Source organism: Monodelphis domestica, chromosome 7 (assembly GCF_027887165.1).
Source record: "Monodelphis domestica isolate mMonDom1 chromosome 7, mMonDom1.pri, whole genome shotgun sequence".
Classification (NCBI taxonomy): Eukaryota; Metazoa; Chordata; class Mammalia; order Didelphimorphia; family Didelphidae; genus Monodelphis; species Monodelphis domestica.
Genome location: NC_077233.1, coordinates 74,560 through 91,731, shown reverse-complemented (window position 1 = coordinate 91,731; position 17,172 = coordinate 74,560). Strand labels below are relative to the sequence as shown.

General features: G+C 61.8%; 3 protein-coding genes across 4 annotated transcripts; 2 read left to right on the top strand and 1 right to left on the bottom strand.

Moving 5' to 3' along the window:
- Positions 1-5,447: 5,447 nt before the first annotated feature.
- TFPI2 (tissue factor pathway inhibitor 2) lies at positions 5,448-7,346 on the bottom strand. The gene is made up of 2 exons (XM_056803989.1): positions 6,648-7,346; positions 5,448-6,029 (listed from the first exon to the last, which is right to left on the bottom strand). Exons 1-2 carry the CDS (start codon positions 6,910-6,912, stop codon positions 5,557-5,559), a joined length of 738 nt encoding a protein of 245 aa, XP_056659967.1. The 5' UTR covers positions 6,913-7,346; the 3' UTR covers positions 5,448-5,556.
- Positions 7,347-8,125: 779 nt separating this feature from the next.
- GNGT1 (G protein subunit gamma transducin 1) lies at positions 8,126-11,652 on the top strand. The gene is made up of 2 exons (XM_056803990.1): positions 8,126-9,211; positions 11,348-11,652. The coding sequence occupies exons 1-2, from the start codon at positions 9,116-9,118 to the stop codon at positions 11,474-11,476; spliced, it is 225 nt and encodes a 74-aa protein (XP_056659968.1). The 5' UTR covers positions 8,126-9,115; the 3' UTR covers positions 11,477-11,652.
- Positions 11,653-14,356: 2,704 nt separating this feature from the next.
- GNG11 (G protein subunit gamma 11) lies at positions 14,357-17,147 on the top strand. 2 transcript variants are annotated; one of them, XM_056803987.1, is made up of 3 exons: positions 14,357-14,505; positions 14,763-14,865; positions 16,860-17,147. In XM_056803987.1, exons 2-3 carry the CDS (start codon positions 14,770-14,772, stop codon positions 16,983-16,985), a joined length of 222 nt encoding a protein of 73 aa, XP_056659965.1. In that variant the 5' UTR covers positions 14,357-14,505; positions 14,763-14,769; the 3' UTR covers positions 16,986-17,147. The 2 variants fall into 2 exon arrangements, with proteins under 2 accessions (XP_056659965.1, XP_056659966.1); XM_056803988.1 differs by having other exon boundaries at positions 14,385-14,505; positions 14,733-14,865.
- Positions 17,148-17,172: the final 25 nt, after the last annotated feature.

The following is a 17,172-nucleotide window of genomic DNA, read 5'->3' as shown; positions in this document are numbered from 1 at the left end:
TGTTGCTCCGATGAGTTCGTGGTGGCTGGGGCAGAGTGAAGGAAGGCTCACCCCGGGCTTTAGCCTAGGCCAGAGGTCCCATTGCACGTGGCTTCTGCGATCACGGAGGAACATTGAGTCGGCGGCGGGGGAGGAGGGGAGAGTTTGAGAAATCTGTCGAAGGAATCAAAGGAGGAGAAATCTGTTGGCCACTCACTGACTGACTCTCGCCAGAGATGCTGCCGAGAGCTAAGGCGGCGGCTGCTTCCACCTGGCTGGGCAGAGGAAGTGCTGCCCACTGGGCACCTCTGCTGACTGAAGGCCACTTTCTCTTGGGGAAAGTCAAGCCATTTCTCTGAAGAGACTTTGTGACAAAAGCCTGCACCAGGTGATCGGGAGAAGACGTTGGGGACCCCCCCCCCCGTCTTTCTTTCCCAAGAAATAAAGCAGCCAGTTAGTATGGCAGAGGGGGGAGGACTCCAGAGTCAAAGAAGAAGGTTGGGAGGGGTTGGCTCGCCTTTGGTCGGGTCCAGGCTCCAGCCCGTGTCTGCTGGGACTGGCCGAGCCCCCCAGCTCGCCTCTCTCCCCAGGGACAGTTCAAAGACTGCTGCTGTTGGGCGAACTGCCTCTCGAACCCGCGACTGCAGTCAGGCCGCTCTGTCTGTCCAAATGGAAGTGGCTTGTGAAAGTCTGGGTGTTCTCCAGTGTTCCTGTTGAGGCCAGGCACCTGCTTCCCCCTCTCTTTGGGCCATGGCGGGGAGCCCCGGGACAATGAGGCATCTGCCCAGGCGCCACTTCTGCCCGGAGGCCAGAAGAAGCCCCCGTCTTGGAATGTGGGAGCTGGAAAGCTACTCAGATGGCCTGATCACCTTCGCTTTTCTGGGCCCTGCCTGGATGCCAGGAGCTCTAAGGGGGCGACGAGACACTCTGGGCCCTCTAGGAGTCTCCAGCCTCCGGGGGATTGATGTACAGGCCGAGCCAGAGCCCCTTTGGGGGGAGGGCACCCTGGTTTCTGGGGGAGCAGGGAGGACTTCCCGGAGGAGGTAACGCATTCATTAGTGCTTGGTTTACACGTCCCCATCATTTATCCTGCCTGCCCTAACCCAGAGTGCAAGTGGAGACTTCTGTAACCCGAGGCAGGTCCCTTCCTCTCTCTGGCCGACCTCCTCTCGGACCCGGCCCTGGATGGCCAGCATTTGCCCTCTCAGGCTCTTGCTCTGGCCTAGCCCAGGCACCGTCAGCAGAGATGTTGCGTGTCTCCCAGAGCTGTGGCCAGCCCTTTGCCTCCATACATTTGGCTCTACTGAAGGGATCCATTCACCTCCCCCAGCACGTCTCTCCCCATCCCCGGCCTGTCCCCCCCCACCCTGCAGGCCCCCTCCAGGGCAGCCTCCTCCATTTGGGTCTGACTCTTTGTGACTCCATCCAGGCTGTTCCTGGCCCTTTCCTTCTCCTGCTCATTGGACAGATGGGGAAACTGAGGCAAAAGGGTGTGAAGACTGGTTTTAGCTATCTCCTGATTGGACAATGAAGGTACTTAGCTCTTACTTTATGGTGAAGCTGGAACTTTTAGCTAAGTCTATTTTTAGACCTTCATACAAAAATGTGTTAAGTAACTATAAAGGGTAAATTAATCCCAAAAGGTCAAGTAATGAACAAAAGGTGAACTTAACAAAGAAGTGTGAAGTAACTCAAAAGCTATAATCTAAGCAGAGAAGATGAGAACTAAAGAATGGACAGTCCTGGAGAAGAGCCTCGGATGTGATTGGTAGATGTGAAAATTGAGAGGAGGGGACACAAGAGTAAAAGGTCTTACATTTCACGTCACTTCCTCTCTACCTTTGGCAGCGGAGAGGTGGCTGGTGGCAACGTGCTGGGCCTTTCAGCATCTTGGCGTGGCTACAGCTATTGTCCGGTTCTGTGGGGAGTTTCTGGCTGAGTTTTTCCTCCTTTACTTTCCAAACTTTATCCTCTTAGAAGCCTCTAATCTCCTTCAGAGACCTAGTTGCAGAGATCTTGAACTCCCCCTGGCACAGGCCAGGCGGGAGAAATCCAATCCCTCTTCCCTCTTTCTCCTTAAAATCCTTCCGTCTATATTAATTAAAGTTACCTTAAAATTCCAGACTGACTTGGGTATTTTATTTGGGATTTTCCCCTGGCGACCAATTAATTAGATTTTAAGTCACAACCCTAAAATTATCTTTACATGGGTACAGTGACTCGCCCAGGGTCACACAAGCACACTCACACCCATACGCCTCCAGTGGCCCAACTCTCCCCTCCCTGTGGTCTTTCATCTCCCTCTGGGCCTCTTCTTGGGTCCCTTTCCAGGCCCCTTCCTTGTGCTGTGGCCTGTCCTAGCGGATCCCTTTCCCGGTCCCCCTCCTGCTTCCTCATCCTCTGGCCTTCGTCCGCCTCCCTCCACCCCCTGCAGACGGACCTTTCCCTGGACTCTTCCCTCTGCAGTTGAGTCGGAGGTGAGGCTGCCATTTCTCACCGACTCCTCTAGAAAGCTGCCTTTCCCAGGCCTGCCAGTCCGTGGCGACCTCACTGGTCAGACAGCGGCAGCCTCGGGGCCCCTGGGAGAAGGCCAGCAGCGCTGTTTACACTTCCGCCCCCGGCTGACCCGACGTGGCCCCCAGGGCCCCTCAGGGAGGTCTAGGTCGACCCTGCAGAGACCCAGGGTTTGGGGGGGTTACCGCAGCCAGACAGAGCCTGAGCCGCTGGCCAGGAAGCCCAGAGTGCGGCCTTTGAGTGCTTCTGAAGGGTGCCTCCTCCCTTCACCCCAAGCCTGTGCAAGGCCACTGGGAGACTCATGCGCCCCGCCGGCCTCCCCCGAGAGGCAGCTTTGTCAGACCCGGAGGAGCACCGGCCTGTGACCGCCTGGGACCCACCTCAGGAGGTCAGAGCTGGCCGAGGCCTCGGACCTCGATGAGGAGCCTCTGATGAGGGAAGAAGGCTCGCGAGGAGGGAGCTGCCGGGACAAGGCTGGGGGTCTGGGCTGAGGCTGCCGGTCACCGGCCAGAGCAGCGTTCTGAGGGGTGGGCAGCGGGGCCAGAGGCCAATTGTCTGGGCCGGACGGGCTGCGCTCGGGCAGGGACGGAGGGCTCTGGCCCCAGGCTCTCAACGGGGTTCCCTCTTCACTCTGCCTGGTCCCCACCGAGCGGTGAAATCGAGCCTTGCCGGGCCTCCCCTCTGAGTAGAGGCTGGAAGTGAGGCAGGGGCCCCGCTCACCCTTCCTCTGGGGCCTGTCCTGGACACGGCAACCCCAGGGAGAAGCGCCAGCATGGGGCGGCATCTCGGGGTGAGCCAAGTGGACCCTTCCCAGACTTCCATAAAGGCCTCCTTTGAGCCTTTCCCTTGGAATTCGCCCTCAGAAGGGAGCCGTCCCCCGGGGCGTTCTTGGGAAGGAAGCTTTGGCTGCTGCGTGTGTCTCTGGCCTCTTCGAGGCCCGTCCAGCCCCCTTCTGTCCACCTCCCCCCTCCCCCGTCAGGTGCCTAGAGCATGGTGGCTGAAAGGGCCGGCCCATTGGGGAGGCCCATCGGGGAGGCCCATCGGGGAGGCCCATTGGGGAGGCCTGGCTTCCCAGCCTGCTCCCGCTTTGCCTCCTCCATGACCTGGGCCCGGCCTGTGTCCCCTCTTCTGGGAAGCAAAGGCCTCTGAGGGGCGCCCGGGCAGCCGGACCCCAGGGTTCTCCAGGCCTGGCAAGGGTCCGGCTCCCAGGCGGCCACGACTGCTCTGTGGGCTCGCGTGGACTTTCGCTTGGTGGCTGCTCTGCCCCTTCTCCCGGGGTGGAGGCAGGACAGGGGAGCCAGGCTGCGGCTGCCTCAGGCTCAGCCCGGGACAGTTGGGGCCGGCTGCTTCCCGGCCCGAATGGTGTCGGTCCGAAAGGCAGGTTAGGCTTCGGCTCTTCCCTCCTGGCTGCCTGCCCCACGCCCACCTTCCGGCCAGAGGCTCCAGCCGTCCTGCTGTGGCAGGCAGACGTGCCGGAGCCTCTGCTACCAGGAAAACGCTTCCCGGTGCCCTCTCCTGGCGCTGGAACACCTGGGCCCAAGCTACCCGGAGTGTGCGTGTGCATGCGGGGTCCGGGCCTCCCCTTGCACATGCGTGTGTGTACACACATGGGGTCCTGGAGCCTCCCCTTACACACATACACACACAGAGGTCCTGGGGCCTCCCCTTGCACACATACACACATGGGGTCCTGGAGCCTCCCCTTGCACATGCGTGTGTGTACACACATGGGGTCCTGGAGCCTCCCCTTACACACATACACACACAGAGGTCCTGGGGCCTCCTCTTGCACACATACACACACGGAGGTCCTGGGGCCTCCCCTTGCACACACACGGGGTCCTAGAGCCTCCCCTTGCACACACACGGGGTCCTGGAGCCTCCCCTTGCACACATACACACACAGAGGTCCTGGGGCCTCCCCTTGCACACATACACACATGGGGTCCTGGAGCCCCCTTGCACATGCGTGTGTGTACACACATGGGGTCCTGGAGCCTCCCCTTGCACACATACACACACAGAGGTCCTGGGGCCTCCTCTTGCACACATACACACATGGGGTCCTGGAGCCCCCTTGCACATGCGTGTGTGTACACACATGGGGTCCTGGAGCCTCCCCTTACACACATACACACACAGAGGTCCTGGGGCCTCCTCTTGCACACATACACACACGGAGGTCCTGGGGCCTCCCCTTGCACACACACGGGGTCCTAGAGCCTCCCCTTGCACACACACGGGGTCCTAGAGCCTCCCCTTGCACACACACGGGGTCCTGGAGCCTCCCCTTGTACACATACACACACAGAGGTCCTGGGGCCTCCCCTTGCACACATACACACGGGGTCCTGGAGCCTCCCTTGCACACGCACACACACGCGTGTGTCACGTCATGCCAGGGCTGGGGCGCCCCACTCTGTCCCAGGAGGGGAAGCTCATTTCATTTGTGCCTCGTGTCTGGGGGAGATGCTGGCCGAGCTCGGAGGGGGATGGGGTGGCCCCAAGTTGGCAGCCGATCTCCTGGCTCCTCTGCTGCCTTCCGCCTCCCCCCACCCCCACGTTCTGCCCGAGTGACCTCAGACAAGTCCTCGGCCCTCTCTGGACCTCAGTTTCCTCCTCTGAAAAAGGGGGAGAGCTTCGCCTCGCAGCTCTGCGCTATTGAATCCAGAAGCGCCGCAGGGAGGCGCCTCCTGGGCTCCGCCCCCTCGGCCCGGCTCCCTCCTCCCGCTCTGACTGAATGTGTTCTGGCTGTGGGGGGGGGGGAGGGGAGCACTCAGGAGGAGGAGGAGGAGGACGTCCCAGGGCCCCCCGCAGCCCCCCACCACGGGGCAGAGCCGGCCGGAGGCGGGGAGGGAAGTGGGGGCGACTCCTCCCGTCCATCCCTCTGCCCACCTGCTTCCCCACCCCAGGGCGGTTGGGGCAATCCCGGGAGGCCGGAGGAGGCTGGAGGCTCCTGAAAACAAGCGCTTTATTGCCTGGGGGTGACAAGCTGGCGGGGCTGCGGGGGACACAGCCGAGGAGCCTCGCGGCAGCCCCGGAGCGCCTTCCGCACTCGGGGCCTCATGGACGGGCCCCGCCCCGGCCGTGGGCGCTGGTGTCTCTCCTGCCCCGCCGGAACCCTGCTCTCCTCGGTGCGGACCAGGTGCGGCGGGGCTTCGAGCCTGCCCCGGTGTGGAGCGACTTCTGGGGCCCGGAGGATCTCCCGCCTCCCCCGTAGGTCCTCGGCGGCTGCGGGTCACGAGGAGGAAGCCGAAGGGCGGCGTCAAGGGGGTGGGAGGCTCTGGAGATGCTCCCCCAGCTGTCCGGCAGGCCCCCCTGGCCTCCCCTCGTCCTCCGGGTCCTCTGGGAGGGCGGCTCTGGGGCCCTCAGCTCCGCAAGGTGCTCGAGGATAGACTGTGCCACATCAAGCAGCCGTTTCTGAAGGGAAGAACCGGCAGCCGCCCCGTCGAGCCTGTCGCTGGTGCCTCGGTTTCCGCTGGGCTGCCGGAGCTTCTCTGGTTCCCGGCTGGTCGCGGGCAGCTGCTGATTCCGCCCTGACAGACACAGAGAAGGGACGCTGCAGCTGGCCTGCCCGGAGCCTCTCCTCGGGCTCCCCGAAGGGGCCCCGGGCGGCTCGGCCCCTTCTGCTGGCGGGGGATGCTCCCAGCACCCAGAAGGCCCCCCTCGAGCATCATGGCACCGCCTTCCTTGGCCAATGGCTGGCCTGACACCCGCCCCTCGGGCGGCGGCAGCCCCTGTGCTCGGAGATCCCCAAGCTGAAAGGAGGGAGTTCAGGGGCCACCCTGACTGGGAATAACCCCCAATCCATTCTTGGATCCCCCTCAGTGACGGGAGAGTCACTACCTCCCAGGCAGCCCGTCTCAGAGCCCACCCAGGCTCGGCACCTAGGATGACCGTCAGGTCTGGAACCCGCCTCTGCCTCAGTCTACTTCCCGGGAAAATGGGCCTCGGAGCAGCCCCTCCCCCTCTGAGGATGCGCTCTCTCCTTCCTCTCCTGGACCTCCCCTCGCTCCTCTCGGGAGCCCAGAAGACGCTGCCTCTTGCAGGCCATGGAGCTGAGATTGACAGCTAGGGGACTCCTACGGAGGAATGAGGCCCATTTTCCAGGGGAGGAAACTGAGGCCCGGAGGGAGGGGGCGGGGCGTCCTTACTGGAGATCCAGCCGCACTCCCGCTCGCAGGCCTCCACCGAGTCGAAGTTGTTGGCTTTGCCTTCGCAGCCCCTGAAGAGTAAGGAGAGGCACTTCTGCAGGCGGAGGGCGTACTGGAGGTGGGGTTCGAGCCCTTGGCACGACCCGTCGTCCCGGGGCTGCAGGCAGGGCGATGAGGGGGGCGGGGGCGGGGGCTCCAGCAGCGCCGGGAGAGCAGCCCCGAGCGCCGGCCAGCACAGCAGCAGCGGCAGGAGGAGCGGAATCATGGTCGAGAAGAGGAGCCGACGTGGGGCCTGCCCGGACGGGGCTCCCGCTTTATTTAGCGGTTCGACCCGCCCTTGCTCTGGACCCAGCCCCGGGGAGGGGCTCGGGCGGGGCTCGGTGAGGGAACTCGAACTCGGCGCCCACAGCGGGCGGGAGGGGCGGAGAAGAGGCGAGGCTGGCCCCTGGCCTCGGGCACCCGATTCCCTTCGGCGCTCGAGAGGCCCCCAAGGGGGGGCGGGGCGGGCGCTGTGCTGGACTAGGAGTCTGGGCCCCCCGCCGGCGGGCTTCCCGAGGCCTCAGTGAGGGTGCCCCGGCCAGGCCAGCTTGGGGGAGGCCGGGAAATCGCTCGGCGGAGAGCTCCCAGTGAGCGGGCCACTTCCCGGAATTCTGGCCTGGAATTCCCGGATTAGCCGCCGCCCGCCTTCCCGGAAGAAGGGCCAGCTGGGATCTCTGGCCTGCGGCCACCTTAGTTAGGCGAACCCCGCCGGCCCTTCGGAGCGCGTCCGACCCGCAGCCACAGAGAGAGCCGCCCCAGGCTTGGGTGGAGCGAGCCCAGGAGCCCGCGGGAGAAGAGCGGCTCAGGGGCCCAGATACGGGGCTTCCTTAGGTTCGGGATTCACCCCGTTTCCCGAGTCCACCCACGGAGAAGGCGCGTGGGATGCCGCCGGGCCACTTTCCCTCCCCGCTGCGGACTAAATCCCGAGGCTGGCCCAGGCAGCTTCTGCGTCGCCCCCTCCTCGCCTTCCCTCCTCCGCCCTCGCTCAGAGCATGTGGGTTTCTGCACTGAATCGCGAACCCGAGCCGCTCGGCCTGGGTCGGGTCCGAGTCTGTGCAGCCTCGGGGGATTCGCCTTCAGCATTTTCCTAGCGGGCCTGGCAGGTGGCTCAGGAGGCCCCGCCCCCTCCCCTCGGCCCCTCCCGCATTCCCGCCCCCTTCTGGGCCCTCCGCGGAGCCGCTCTTTTCCCCTTACCGAGGAAGGTCTTAGGGGACTTCCCCTCCCCCCCCCCCCCCCGCGCCCCGCGTGGCTCCGGCGGCCTTTGCGATCTGGGGCGCCCGATTCGCGCCGGGATTTCTGGGAAAGCGCGGAAAGGGGGGCCGACAGAGGCTCGTCGCGCCCTCCCCTGCGGCCAAGTGCGCGTGAGCGTGTGCGAACGGGCCTCGCTCGGCTGGGAAACCGACGCCTCCTTACCGGGCCCAGCCGGGGTTCCGCCTGCGGCGGCCTAAACTCTGGGGGGGGGGGCGGGGGAGCCTTCCACGGTCCCCGCAGGAGAATGCGGCCGCTCCTCCGTGGCCCCGCCCCCTGCCATGCCCGGACCCCCCTCCGTTCCCCCCCTCTCCAGAGAGTCGCTTCCTCGGGAAAAGCCCGGAGGGCAACCGCAAAGCCTCGTGGTCGTGCCGGCGGTCCAGAAGGGGGTGCTGGGCCAAACCGAACAACCGCGGGTCGCCGGCATTGCCTCCCTGGGAAAGCCCGATCTCTCCTCGCCTCGTTTTTGGAAACCCACCCCTTCCGCCTCGGGGAGCGCCCAGGGCCAGGCAGTGGGGGGCCAGTGACTTGTCCAGGGTCACCCAGCTGCGAAGTGACTGAGGCCACGTTGGAACCCCGGACCTCCCGGCTCCAGGCTGGCTCTCCCTCCACTGAGCCACCCGGCTGCCCCCTGAGCCTTTCCTTGCAGACGATGTTGAGTCATTCTCTTCTCTTGAGCTTCCCTGTGAGCAGAACAGTTTTGATGGCAGGACTCGCACTCTCTGCCTGCCTGTGTCCCTCCCTCCTTCCCTCTCCCAGCTGCCCCCTCTTCTGGGGCGCTCTCGTTGCACACGTCCCCTGTGCCCGGCTGCTCTCCCCGTGCTCAGCCGTCTGAGGCCACTTCCCCATCCTCCTCGGTGAGCTCAGGAAAGAGGAGATCTGCGGGCGTCCGGCCCCCCCAGGATCCCCCAACGTCGACAGCCCCTCCCCCTGCCCCCCAAGTGCCCTTGTCGGAGAAGAGGGGGAGGGAGGCCAGTCTGGGCAGCCCAACCCCCCTCCAGATTAATGGCGTCAGCAGTTTGGTGGCCTCCTTGAGAAGGGGGGCCGGGTCTGGCCGGTGACCTTGGCTGGCCGAGAGGGAGGGCTAAACCGCCTTAATCGGGTCAGCGGAGCTCAGGGGGCGGCTTTAAAAGCCGGGCCAGCGGCCTGGAGGGCAGCGAGAGAGCCAGCGAGCCACCGCGATGCCCGTCATCAACATCGAGGACCTGACGGAGAAGGACAAGCTCAAGATGGAGGTGGACCAGCTGAAGAAGGAGGTGACCCTGGAGAGGGTGGTGGTGAGTGCGAGGCCGGAGCTGGGGGGAGGCGGACCCTGGAGGCTGCCCAGGGGGCCCAAGTCCTGGGGACAGAGACTGGGAAGGGCTGGGGGGCTTCTGGCCTCTTTCCAGAACCCCGGCCCGCCCCCCCCCCCCCCTCGGCCGCCACGTTCCGTGGCGCTTGGTTGGCTTTCTGGATCCTGCGAACAAATGGGCTTTAGCCACCCCCGCCCGAGAGTGGGCCAAGAACCCGGCCCGGCAGTCAGGGACGGCCGCGTTTACTGTGGGGTCCTCGGGCCGGCCTGGCCCACCTCCCGCTCGGCCGATGCCAATCCGCGATCCTCTTTCCGTCTTTTAGTCGCGTCTCATTCCCGCCTTCCCAGAAGTCACCCCCGGAGGGCCTGGACTGCTTTCTGGCGCCTCCTCCGTCTGCCCACAGCTGGCAGGGGGGCGCTCTGAGCCCGAGGCTTCCTCACCCTGCCCAGAACCAGCAGGCTGGGCCGTGTGGGCAGATCCTGCCCCGATAAAGGCTGGCCCAGGGCCGTGGATGGGCTCACACAAGCACTCATTTGCACACTCGCTCACACCCTATACACTCCCCACACACGCCCATGACACTAGAGAGCCTTCTTGGGTGAGGCCCAGCCGCTGGGGTGGGCTTTCTGCCCCCCAGATGCCAACAGCCCCAGGTCCAGCGCTAACCCTAACCCTAACCCACCTTGGCGTGTGCTCTGGGGAGGTCGCGGAGTCGGGCTGATCCCCAAGTAGATGTTGCCCCCAGCGAAGTCCCGACAGGCCAGTTTGTTCCGTGTTTCCCAGCATCTCCCTGTGCTTGCCGGCTTTTCCCTCTGTTCCCCGGCAGAGGCCCCCGGGTTTTGGCCGCAGTCAGCCGAGGAGGCTTTAGGAGACGGAGGTAGCCTGTCCATACCATCGCCTCCACCCGGCCCTCCCTCAAGGGCCAAGCTTGGCCGGTCCCCCCCCCCCCCCTTCTGGGCTCGGAGCACCCATCCCGAGGCCTCGCAGCTTCTGTAGGGAAATGGAGCCGCCTCTCTGCTCAGGGCTCCCAAAGCTCAGGGTGCAGAGGGACAAAAGAGCCTCTTCCCAGGCATGGGAAGTCCAAGGCCTGGCCCGGCCCATCCAGCAGACCAGGGGTGAGTCCCACCTCCCTTGGGTCCTTGGATGCTGCACACGTCTGACTGTCACTTCCCTGCCCCCCCCACGGGAGTCTTCATGGGGGGCCACCTAAGCGCCTCCATTCTTGTTGTCCCTGTAGCACCCACACATGCCATTGTTCCGTAGTGTCTGACTCTTCATGACCCCATTTGGGGTTTTCTTGGCAAAGATCCTGGCATGGGGTGCCATTTCCTTCTCCGGGAAACTGAGACAAATAGGGCAAAGTGACTTGCCCAGGGTCACACAGCTAGGAAAGGTCTGAGGCTGGATTTGAACTCAGGAAGATGAGCCTTTCTGACTCCAGACCCTCCGCTCTGGCCATGGCGCCATTTAGATGCCCCCTCGCAATCGAGGTGCTTCATAAATGCTTCAAGCCTTTCCTGTTCCAGCCCAGCCCCCCTTCCAGAAGTCTCAGCACCCTCCCCTCCACGCCTTTATCCTGCTCACTGCTCCATATAATAGTGACTCTTCACAGCTCTGTGAGGAGCATGTGGCATCTCATTTGATGCTCACAACAACCCTTCTGTGAGGCAGGTACACTCCAGCCACACTGGCTAGTGGCTTGCTCCTTGAGCTCAACCCTCCATCTTTTGGGTTCCAAGTCCATCGCCATCCACCGTGCCCACCCCGGGGTACTCTTCCTCCTCGCCTCCCCGGCTCACAGTCTACGTGTTCTCTGCGGGAAGCTCTTTCTCTCCCCATCACGACTTCCTTCCCCTCCCTCAGATCATCTCCGGAGCCCACGGTCAGTTCTTAGAAGCTCGGGCCTGGCTTGATCTTTCTCTGCCTCTTCAGCCAGTCTTGGTGCCCAAAGGGCCCACATCATAGAGCATGAGGCTGAAGCCTCACTGAGGGGCTAAAACCTCAGGGAAAGGTGGGGGGAGGAAGGGGCGGCTTGGGAGCCAGCTGGATGGCCAGCTGGCCTCTTTGGGGGTTCTGGGTGCCACCCATCAGCTGATCTTCTCCCGTTTTCTTTTTTTGAAGGTCTCAAAATGTTGTGAAGAAGTAAGGGACTACATAGAGGAGAGGTCTGGGGAGGACCCCCTTGTGAAGGGGATCCCGGAGGACAAGAACCCCTTCAAGGAGCTCAAGGGCGGCTGCGTCATTTCCTGAAGAAAGACCCAGATGCTGCTAAGCTAGTGGAAATCCCTTGTCAGAAGTGTGAAAGGATCCAGGAACAAGGCGGCAGCCCCCCACCAATGGCCTGAGAGAGAATGTGCGACCTTGGTGGCTGCTGCTCCCCCCTCCCCCCTTGGCTTTTAATAAAGATTGGAAGTGGCCCATTCAAAGGGCTGAGCCCATCTCTCTCCATGGGTCCGGGGCTCGGGGAGTGTTCGGAGAGGTTTGCTGAGGGCTTTTCAGTATCTTTCATTATGGGCTTCTGTGAATCCCTTCCTGCTTGCCCCATGACTCATTTCCTAGTCTACGTTTCACCCGTTTGATCTAGACAAACTCCTGCCACCGCTGCCACAAGCATCTTCTCCCTCAGCTCCAGAGCCAGTCAGCCTTCGGGATTCCAGTTGTGAGCAGGGAGGGAGCCTTCCTTTAGGAGCGGAGGAAACCCAAAGACCTACCCTCAGCAATGGCAGGGCCATTCCTAGTGCCGCCAGGCCATGGCTGAGGCCCTGCTCTTCCCCCTTCCAAAGCTCAGGAAAGGACAGTAAAGATCTCCAGGGTGCCAAGAGTCTCAGCCAGGCTGCAGAGAAAGAGCTAGGCTGCACCATCCATGGTTCAGGAAGCAGAGCTCCAACGGATGGCTACTGGCCATCTAGAGAAGGAAGTGGCATTCGAAAGAGCCAGGATGGTGGCTTCCAGAACAACTGGGGGCAAACTAACATTGCTGCCTGCCTTTCCTGGGATTGGGAGTGTGGAGAAGTGAACCCTAACTGGAAACCAAACCCTAACGCAAACCCTAACCCTAAATACGTTTCTAACCCTAACCCTAAATACATGCTCCAAGGGATGGCTACTGGCCATCTAGAGAAGCAAGCGGCATTCCAAAGAGCCAGGATGGTGCCTTCCAGAACAACTGGGGGCAAACTTCCCGCCTTTCCTGGGATTGGGAGCGTGGAGAAGCGAACCCTAACTGGAACCTAACCCTAACCCTAACTCTAACGCTAACCTCAATCCTAAACCTAACCCTAACCCTAAATACCTGCCGATAACCTTAACCCTAACCCTAACCCTAAAAACATCAACCCTACCCCTAACCCTAAACTTAACCCTAACCCTAACCCTTTCCTGGGATTTGGAGACTGGAGAGGCAAACCTCAACACTAACCCTAACCCTAAAAACCTCAACCCTAACCCTAACACTAACCCTAACCTTAACCTAAACCCTAAACCTTTCCTGGGATTTGGAGACTGGAGAGGCAAACCACCCTAAACCTAACACTAGTCCTAACCCTAAACCTAACCCTAACCCTAAACCTAAACCTAAACCTAAACTCTAAACCAAACTCTAACCTTAACCCTAACCCTAACACTAGTCCTAACCCTAAACCTAACCCTAACCCTAATCCTAAACCTAAACTCTAAACCAAACTCTAACCTTAACCCTAACACTAACCCTAACCCTAAACCTCAACCCTAACCCTAAAAACCTCAATCCTAACCATAAACATAACCCTAAAAACCTCAACCCTAACCCTAACCCTAACACTAAAAACCTCAAACCTAACCCTAACCCTAACCTTAACCCTAACCCTAAACCTTTCCTGGGATATGGAGACTGGAAAGGCAAACCTCAACCCTAACCCTAACCCTAACCCTTCCAAAGCTCAGGACACGACAGTAAAGATCTCCAGGGTGCCAAAAGTCTCAGCCAGACTGCAGAGAAAGAGCTAGGCTGTGCAATCCATGGTTTAGGAAGCAGTGCTCCAAGGGATAGCTACTGGCCATCTAGAGAAGGAAGCGGCATTCGAAAGAGCCAGGATGGTGGCTTCCAGAACAACTGGGGGCAAACTAACATTGCTTCCCACCTTTCCTGGGATTTGGAGCATGGAGAGAAAAACCTCAACCCTAACCCTAACCCTAACCTCAACCCTAACCTTAAACCTAACCCTAACCCTAAACCCTAACCCTAACCCCAATCCTAAATTTGGGCAGAGTTCTAGACAGAGTTCAGCTGGGCTCTTGTTCAGGCCTTTGCAGTGGTGAGCCCATCTGGGGCTTTCCTGGAAGCAAAGATGCTGGGGGGTAGGGGGAGTTGCCATTTTCTTCTCTAGCTTTTTTGGCAGATGAGGAAACTGAGGCAAGCAGAGTTCAATGATTTTCCCAGGGTCACATGAATAGTAAGGGTCTGAGACCAGGTTTCACCCCTTGGCTCCAGGAGGCCTGTGGGACAGTCATTCTGAGGTAGTTGGGGAAGCTCCGAGTTTGAGAGCTTGCGGTAGGATGGCTCCATCTGTATAGGCTCGAGAAGAGCCTGGGACGGGGTTCAAGGAGTGCGGAGGCCACCCGAGAGTCTGACTGGGAGGAAAGCTGCTGGCCAGAAGCCAGAGGGAGCGACCCCCCAGAGGAGCCAGGAGCGAAGTCTCCCCACAGCTTCTCCCATTTGGAATTCTGGGTTTGCGCCACTTTGTCCTCTTGGTTCTCCCTGTTTGTAGGGGTCTATCTATGTTGGGGCCAGGCCATCGGGGATCGGCTCACTTTCCCCTTTATCCCCCAGCTTGGGAGGGGAGAGCTCAGATGAAGCCAGGAGGATTGTGTCCCTGTCCCCAAGGAGTCCCTGAGACCGGCCAAGCCTGCCTCCTCCACTCCTCTGCTAGCCCAGGGAAGCCACTTGGCCTCGCTAGAAAACTCAGTTTCCCCGTTTGTAAAAACTGGGCCAAGGCCACAGGCAGGGGGAGGCCAAAGGCCTGGAGGATGGCTCTGCTTTGCTAGGCAGACTCCCCCTCCCCAGGCCCTGCCCCACAGAGCCTTGGCCCCTCCCCTGGCTGGAGAAAGGGGGGGCAGTTCGGAAGGAGGGCTGCATCCTCTTCCTGGATTCACACACAAAGCCCGGATGTGACTTGAAAAAACAAGCTGCCCAGCCCAGCCCTGGAAACTGCTTCCAGTGTGGTAGGGAGAGCGCTGGAGCCAGCAGGGTCGGTCCTGGATTCAAATTCTATCCGGGCCCCTTCCTAGCTGGCTGACCCAGGGTAAGTGACCCTCCCTCCATGGGGGTGGGGGAGGGGAGCTATTCTCCTAGCTGGGATCCTGGAATTCTGGGGGGCAGCCCCTCCCCTGCCCTGGTGGACCCCTTTGGGGGGCAGCACTGTCAGGGGGTCCTGGGGGAGCCTCATAGGGGTGGGAGGGAGAGAGCCAGGCTGAGGGATTCCTCCTCGGAGCCTCTCCAAAGGGAAGGTCAGGCATTCCTGTGGGGCAGCTCACAGGGGCCTCCCCTGGCTCTGGGCAGAGGGAAGATGCCGGCGGTCCACGTGGAAGACCTGTCGGAGAAGGACAAGCTGAGGATGGAGGTGGCGCAGCTGCGGAAGGAGGTGAAGCTGCAGAGGCAGCAGGTGAGCCTGGCCGGCTTCTCTGGGCAGCCCTTTGAGAGGTGGATGGGAAAGAGGAGGGGCGGGCGGGGGGCAGAGGGGGGCCTCTCAGCCCCCCCAGAATGCCTTGGCTCTTCCTCCAGCCCCATCGGGGCTGCCTGCCTGCTCGCCTTCCTCTGGCTTTCCCAGAAAGGAAGCCTCTTGGAGTTTTGTCTGACCTCTTCTTGCTGAAGTCGATTCCAGTACCCCAAGAAGGCTTGGGGCTCCAGGGCTGGCCCCTTGGCTCAGATCTGGCTTTGGGCCATGCCTGGGCATGGCTCTGACCATGGGGGGGGGGGAAGGCTGTCACTGTCAGGCTGTGTGTTCTTTTGGGACAGTCTGGGCTGAGCCAGAGCCAGGTTTGAGCCCCCCCCCCCCCCAGCTGCTTTGCTGTTTTCCATGGGAGCCAGGGACTATCCTGCAGGACCTGCCTCGGCTCTCTGGCTCTGGCAGATGCCCTCTGCTTGGCGCTGCACAGATGCTGCCTCTTCCATGAAGCCTTCTCAGATTTTCCCTTTTGATGAGAGCCGGCCTCTGGCCTCCTCCTTCTGTCCGGACGTCTTATTGGCTGTCCCCCCTCCCCCCAAGCTCCTTGACATGTTTCACCCTCCTGTTAGAGCGGGAGCTTTGGGAGCTTCCTGAGGCCCGGACTAAGCAGGAAGAGTCTTTGGACGGGCACAGAGAGATCTGGGGGGACACTTGGATCTCGAAGAGCAAAGCGCAGACCAAGTGTCTGCCCTGAGGCAGGGCTCAGCTCTGTTCTGGGGCGCCGCTTCCCTCCCAAGGCCTAGATCGCAGCTCCCCGCCCGCCTTCTTGCTGCCAGCAGTGACTAACGGAGGCAGAAATCTGGGGCCCGGTGGGTCCTGGAGAAGGTCGCAAAGGGCCCGGTGGGCCCAGCAGCGGGCATGAGAAGGCAGAACTCGCCCCCAGTTAGGGCCCCACCTCCAGGGGGGAGGAGGGGGAGGAGGCTGGGCACTGCAAGCCACTCGGCTAGGCAAGAAAGTGAGCGCTGTCCTGGGAGAGTGGCCAGTCTGGAGGAGGGGGGCACCCCTTCCCTCAGCCCTGAGCAGACTGCTTCAGGCATGCGGTGCCCAGCTCGAGGCAGGGAAGCCCAGTGGCTAGAGAGCCTGCCTTGACCAGGATGGAAGGAGGCTGGCCTCATCTGAAGGCAGCGCCCAAGGGTCTGAGGCGCCAAGCTGCACGGCCGCCGAGGGCTTCCTCGCCCAGAAGCTCCGGGGCTGCGGGCAGGGTCAGGCTACGAAGAAAGGAAGGAGCCCGACAAGGGCCGGAAGTGTCTGCCCAGTGCACAGCCTCCAGGCGCTGAAGAGAGGGGGGCTCGTGGGCTGGAAGGGCTGGCGTGGCGCAGACTGGGAGAAGGCTCGGGGACAAAGGCCAGGGCTCCCCGGCTGGCAGGGACCGGAGCGTGTGGCGAGGGTCCGTCTGTGAAGTTCCATCTCAGTGCCCTGTTCTGGGAGCTTGGTACAGAGCAGAGCAGAGCACAGGCTCCTTGAGGGCAGCCATTGCGTCCCAGGCCTTCGTAACCCCCACTGATGGCCCGGGAAACCCATCTCCCGAGATCGAATCCGGCCTCAAGGGCCTCCTCCCTGTGGGAGCCGGAGCTTGCCTCGGTTTCCCCATCTGTCAAACAACTTGGAGAAGGAAATGACAAAGCATTTCCTCCAGGATCTTTGCCAAGGGGGGTTCCCACAGAACTGGGCACAAGCAAACAGCAGCAGGGCTTCGAGGCCAGGGGATGGTGGAAAGGCCAGAAACCGGGTGAGGGGCGAGGGCCAGAGGCCAGCTGTCTGGGTCTCCTGGCTTCCACACAGGCTGCACCTGAGTCACACCAAGAAGCATTTATTAGGCACCCACTGTGTGCCGGTGTCAGAATGGACCCCAGGCAGCGAGAAGGGCTTTTTGGAGAGGGTCCCGGGGCCTGCCTCGGGCTCCCATCCGACCCACTCTTCCCGGTTTTCAGGTTTCGAAGTGTTCCGAGGAGATCAAGCAGTACATCGAGGCACACTGTGGCGAAGACCCGCTGGTGAAGGGCATCCCGGAGGATAAAAATCCCTACAAGGAGAAGGCAGGCTGCACAATCTCCTGAGCGGCTGTCGGGGCTGCCAGCCCAGGCCAGGGCGGCTCTGCTCAGACTTGGGACTCTCCAGATCACTCTGCCCCTGGCAGCTCCACAGGCAGACCCTGGCCCCTGGGCTGCAGGAACCAGGCTCCCCTTTCTTTTCCTTCAATAAAGCTCTTCCTCCCTTTTTCCCTCCTCCCACTCTGTGGGTGGG